This window comes from Vitis riparia, chromosome 18 (assembly GCF_004353265.1).
Source record: "Vitis riparia cultivar Riparia Gloire de Montpellier isolate 1030 chromosome 18, EGFV_Vit.rip_1.0, whole genome shotgun sequence".
Taxonomy (NCBI): Eukaryota; Viridiplantae; Streptophyta; class Magnoliopsida; order Vitales; family Vitaceae; genus Vitis; species Vitis riparia.
This window is the reverse complement of record NC_048448.1, coordinates 28,808,191-28,814,580: the sequence shown is the minus strand read 5'-3', so window position 1 is coordinate 28,814,580 and position 6,390 is coordinate 28,808,191. Positions and strand designations below refer to the sequence as shown.

General features: G+C 35.6%; 1 protein-coding gene across 1 annotated transcript; it reads right to left on the bottom strand.

Moving 5' to 3' along the window:
* Positions 1–426: 426 nt before the first annotated feature.
* Positions 427–4,114, bottom strand: LOC117906226. Its single transcript, XM_034819200.1, has 3 exons — positions 3,833–4,114; positions 2,269–2,841; positions 427–2,096 (listed from the first exon to the last, which is right to left on the bottom strand). The coding sequence occupies exons 1-3, from the start codon at positions 4,103–4,105 to the stop codon at positions 969–971; spliced, it is 1,974 nt and encodes a 657-aa protein (XP_034675091.1). The 5' UTR covers positions 4,106–4,114; the 3' UTR covers positions 427–968.
* Positions 4,115–6,390: the final 2,276 nt, after the last annotated feature.

Here is a 6,390-nt window from a genome sequence, read left to right as displayed (position 1 = left end):
ACAAAGAAGAGTATTTCATACTCTCTCCTAATATATATCCTTTAGTATAAATGAAATTTGTTGCCTGCTCATATCACCATCCTCTTATTTTCTTTTAAACATTTTCCCGTGTTGAAGACACTATAAAAGATTTTTCTTTCTTTCTTCGCAATTCAAAATTCATCATTTCAAAACCAAATTGAGCTTTTTCCAAAATTCTACCGTAGATGTCTAGCTTTTTCCCAAAAAACATGCCCTTTAAATGCCAGTCCTTCAGCTAAGAATTGAGCAAACAATTGGTACTCTAAGCATCATTCTTCAAGGCATAGGTTTTAAAACAATTCTCAATTAGGCGATCAAAATTGATGAAGATTTTGAATTGAGTACTTGTAGTTTAAAATCCCAAGCTTCTTCTCAAGATTGGTTTAATGATTAAGAATGGAAGCATAAGATGAACACAGATCAGATTTCATATATAAGAAAACATGTAAATATATATCTTACAGAGCTTTCTGAAATACAAAACTTAGAAAACTAAGCAAGTCATACCTAAGGGGCTGATCACTTCGAAATTCAGAAATTCAAATCAATCAGAATAAGGAATTCTTCCCTATCTTATGGACTATAGTCTCCTTTTGAGTTTCAGCAATCAGAACAAGGGTTCTACAAGGACTTCAGCTCATAAAATGGATTTGGTTGTTCTCATGTTTTGGGATGATGAATGAGTCAGCTAATGTTTAAGCTTCCATGGATCATTATCTGATAAATGTGAACTCCAACATGCCAATATTCCTCAAGTCATCCAAGCTTCAAAAAACAAACAGAAAACAATGAGCAAATGGTCTACACTAATCCTTTGCCAAGCTTATCCTCAATTCCAAGCCAGTCAGGCATTTGATCTTTCAAGCCTCGCAAGATGGCCTCAGATTGATCCAGCTCATGCTCTAGCTGTGCCATTTCAACTTTCATTGCACTCAAGCGAGTGAGCATCATGGCCCTCTGGCCTCAGCCTGTGCATAGTGAATCAGAGGCCCCACAGTAACAAATTGAGTTCTTAACCAATCAACCTTAACCTGTGCCCTCTCCAAATCGCTCAATGTACTACAAATAAAGGAGATATCTGCATCTGATAGTTCTCGGGCAGTGTGCTGCTGCATCAGTTGCACAATCTTCACTATGGAGGCTAGAAACTGGGCTCGAAACTGGGGCGCTGTAAAGCAGCAATCAGCAGTTATGTCCCCATACTTGGTAAATATTTGCTCCAAAATTGAATAGCCTGCAGGAGAGAACCCAGGTCCTTGAACTTGAATACTGGTTTCCCTGATCCATGCCAAACTTCCTGCCTGAGCATGTGGGCCTATTTGGGGAATAGACTCTTCATCCCTTAAAATCCCCTGGTGCTCGGCTTGGGGAGGAGGTTGTAGGTTTGAGCTTCCGGGCACCAATGTGCTAGCATTGGTCATGGTTGAGATGGGGAGAGTAGGATTTTCGACTGTGGGTGGTGCTCTCCTACCCTGAAGTTCATGACTCGAAATAATGGTAGGTGATGAATCTGAGCCAACTGTTGAAAAAGAGGACAGGATGGGCTTCTCAGGAGCACTGGTAAGGGTGGTAAGTGGCACTGGGGCCCGACTTGAAGAGAAGGGAGTAGGAAGTCTAACCAAGCTTTGAGGCAAAGGAATTGAGACATGAACAGCTGAAGTAGGTGGCAATTCGGAGACCCTCTCTTTCACTAGTATCCCATCATTAGAAATGTTCTCCACATCATTAGCAGTGTGTTGTAGTACTTCCTGAGTGCCCTTTACCTCAATCTCTTTGTTGCCATGAGTGAATACCCAATCTGGCAGATTACTGCTCATTGTATCCTCCTTTTCCTCTTGTGGCTGAGGAGGAATAAACACCTTTTTAGGGTGTAGTGGGGGTAATTTCTTTCCCTTCTCAAGAGCTTGGGTAGTGCTTGTGGGTCTCCAGGCCTCAGCCTGTTGTGTTTTCTGGCCCTCAAATGATTCAGCTGCCATAATATGAACCACTCCTGCAGCGTTGTTAGCATCCCGGATGGTTTGATCTACGTCTTCAGCTTCATCAAGAATGGAGGGAGTATGGACCTTGGATAGACCCTAAGGCACCAGAAAAAGGAGAGTAAAAAAATAAGTATTCATAAGTGTCTTTTCAATTCGCCAACAAAAACCGAAAGGTGGGCAGAAGAGAAAATGATACGTTCATTAATTCCTAGTCAAAAAAATTAAAACCTGGTATTAGCTGTGCATGAGAAGTGATGGGTAGTTTTACCTCTTCTTCTGCCCTTTTGGAGTCGGTTACTTGAGATTCGACTGGTTCAAATACATGTTTAGAGCGAATATTCCGAGAAAAAACACCCAAGCGCAATTTATCCCTATCGAGGATGTTCTTATTTGACCTTTGATTACGGCTTTCAAGGTCATGGTTATGCTCAAGATGAAGTTCTGTAATCACCCATTGTCCATTTTCAAGTGTAACTTGGACATGGGCATTGCAACCTGTTCTTGTTTCTTTTCTCTGATACTTGTTTTTGGTCTGATTGGATTGGTTCTTGGCCCGAAAACCTTCGCATGAACAAAGAAAAAATCGTCTTTTAATGTTCCCATTTGATAGCCTTTGTACCTTACCTTTTCTCACTTTAAAACCGATCTTCTCAGCATAGTGGTAGTAAAATTTTTCAGCATCCATCTCTGACATGAACACCATTCCTTTCAGTGGTATCTGACAATCAACTTCAGGCTCTTCCCCATCTAAACGAACAGGTGATTCAACCTCATCCATATCATCGTCTCTTGACAGGAATGAATCAAAAAAGAAACTGCCATCCCTATCCCTATAGTAGTACTGCTTTCAGAAGAAAAAAGAAAAGGGAAATTATTGAGGGATGGAGAGATCAAGCAGAAAAAAAATTTATTCCCAGTATTCATTTTTGCTTGATAGCTAACCGGATATGAATCCTTGTTGCAATTAATCCATATTAACTAGGAATAATACAACAGAACCGTCACCAAATGCTCACCTTGTAGTAGTACTTAATTAAAAACAATCATCTCAAGCGGAATTCAACTTGACATCTAACTAATTAGAGGTACTCAAGCTGAGCTCAACTTGCTCTTAGTTTTTCAAAATTGAATTGGGCTTAAACTATGATTAATTTTGTTAGGTTAGATAGGAGTCAAACAAGTGCAACATCCCAATAGGCTAGTCAACAATAAATAGGAAAAAACTTATTATTTTATATATCATTTTAGCAAATTATCAAAAAATAAATAGTCTAGTCAACAATAAATAGGAAAAAACTCATTATTTTATATATCATTTTAGCAAATCATCAAAAAATATGTAGTGTAAGAATGCATAACAAAAGCGCAAGTTAATAGTTTTTCCTTGAAAATATTAAAAAATATATATATACAAAATGAAGATTACAAAACCATATAAATACCACATGGTTGAAAAGGTAGATCCAAACTCAATAAAAATTGACTTGAGGTGAAAAAGAAAAGGTAAGCACAAATCCAACCCAATTTTTAGAATTAATTCATTGGCAATTCATCCTAAGAATGGTTTGAATGGGCTTAAGTGGAACCTACCCTTTAAGAACAAAGTGGGTTTAGGAGGAGAATAACTGATTAATTCATCAGGGTGAGTTAGAGGACTTTTCATGAAACATTTCTACACCTTTTACTCTTCGTTGATATTTTTTCTTCCATTAGTTTGGTAATTAAAATTACAAGGACTCTGTGTATTAGTCAAGATTTTATAAGCTATGAAGATGAGAGCCATAGAATTTCTACATGAACTGAACGAAATTCGTGAAATGCATTCAACTTACTTGGTCCACGAACTCACTACCCTGCCAAGAGGAATACACAGCTCCTGAAACATCGGGCCTGGAACCGCAGGAACTATATATGCCAGTAGAGTTGAATGTGATATCCCGATCAAACTCAGCAGGAGGCATTGCACCCCTTTCTTCGATGGGATGAGCATAGCCGCTAGCTTTCCAACCGCCCTCGGTTAAAGAGTTGTAAGAGTTTTCAGAAAGCAATACCAGAGGTTCCGATCCAGTTGACTTACAGGGATCTGGAGGATCGCTTCTCTCCATGAGTGGAGGCTAGAGTGTCTTTTTGGCATTCAGCGGTTTATATTGGGGCTGGGCCTCAAAAGTATATATTTATATGAAAGTAAAGTCTCAATAAGCTGCCTTTTTTTCTTCTTTGATTGTTACTGCTTTGATAGTTTACTTAAAATTAATGGAGAGAGCAACCATTTCCCTGTCGGTGGCCCAACAATTCTAAGGTTGTGTAATCACGTAAAGTAACCAAAAAAAATATTAAAATAAAAAGAAAAAATCTCATGCTTGATTTTATTATAAAAAATATTAAAAAAATCAACTATAATTAAAATTAATTAAAAATTTATATATTTTTAAATTATTTAGTCTTTATATATATATATATATATATAAATAATTTATTAATTTTCAATTTATTTTTTTATTTTTTTATTTTTTATTATGTCTCTTAATTTCCTTTTTCTTATATTTTCTCGCTAAAGTTTTCTTATGCAACATAGCTAAAATGTTTATAGTCTTGGTCCATTGTTAATAGGATTAATCAATTAAAAGGGATGAAAATATTTCAAAATTATAAAACTTGTTATAATTGTAGTAATGAATGCCACCACATTAATGTTAATTAAGTATTATTTATGATTTCCATTAATACTCATTAATGGAAACCATTAATGTTATTTATGAGTTTCATTAATATTCATTAATGGGGATATTAATGGAACCCATTTGGAAAGCCTATAAAAGGACTTCCCGTCTCCTGTAATAGACATCCCGATAAAAGAAAGAAAAGTTCTTCTTCTCATTCTCTCTCTCTCTCTTTCTTTCACTTTCTCAATTCTCTTCTTTGATTCCTTCTTTCATATTATATATCAAAGTAAGATATATTTTATCTCTACTACTTTGATTTGCATTATATTTGTCCTTATTTTACAACACGTTATCAGCACAAATTGCTCTGAAGGTAATTCTCGTATCTTAAACTTGAAGTTATTTATATAGAATAAAATTTTGCATGTTTATATTATTGTTGATTTGTTTTGTTACATATTGTTAAAAGTTATAAACAAATTATTTGATTTTGTTTATAATCAAAGTTATACCAATGCTATCAAGTTATTATAACTGATTCTAAGTTTTGTCATATATATGAAGTTATTTGATAATGTCGAATATCACAAAACTCGAATTTGTGGCACTTGACATTTCTGGAAAGAACTATCTATCTTGGATCCTTGATGCTAAAATACATATTGATGCAATGAATCTTGGAGCTATGATCAAAGAAGGAAATCAAGCATCCCTATTGGATCATGTAAAAACAGTGATTTTCCTTCGTCATCATCTCCATGAAGGTTTAAAAAAAAAAAAAAAAAACGAGTTTTTGATAAGAAATCACTAGTCTCATCCAACTGGATCTGAATCATTCCCTGAAGTGAATGCAATATCATCCCAAACTCATGGACGTGGATGAGGACGTGGTTGTGGTCGTGGAAGAAATCCCCGATACCATGGTTCTTATAGTAATAATTCTCAGAAAATGAAAGCCTCATTGCACCACCAGAGGTGGAACAATACTGAGACAATACAAGAAAATGGGAAGCGTTTACAAGATAAACCTCCTAAGAACCATGAAAATAATTGTTATAAATGTGGTATGAAGGGGCATTGGTCGCGTACCTGTCGTACGCCCAAACATTTGGTCGACCTTTACCAAGCATCAATAAAAGCTAAAGGAAAAGAGATAGAGATGAACTTTACCGATGGTGATGGATTGGACCTAACCTACTATGACATTGATTTGTTTGGAGGTCCCAATGAAAAAACAGACCATTTGATAAACGATGAGAAAATTAACATTGATTGATGTTACTTTATATATGAAATAATATATTATTATGTCTTATATTTACATCTGATTTACTTTGTTATTTACATTATGCCTTGTTTTTTTTGTTATATCTGAAATCCATGTGTTATTTGGTCTCAAGATGAATGAGGATGATGTATGTCTCGTAGACTGTGCGACCACGCACACAATTCTTCGAGATAAAAGATATTTCCTCGAATTGACATTAATAAAAGCTAATGTAAGTACCATATCTGGTACTACAAACTTAGTTGAAGGCTATGGAAAAGCAAACATAACGTTGCCAAATGGAACTAGATTCCATATAAATGACGCGTTATATTCTAGCAAATCCAGAAGAAATTTGCTCAGTTTTAAAGATATCCGCAGAAATGGATATCATATTGAAACTATGAGTGAAGATAATGTAGAATATCTTTACATTACTTCCATTATATCTAGCCAGAAG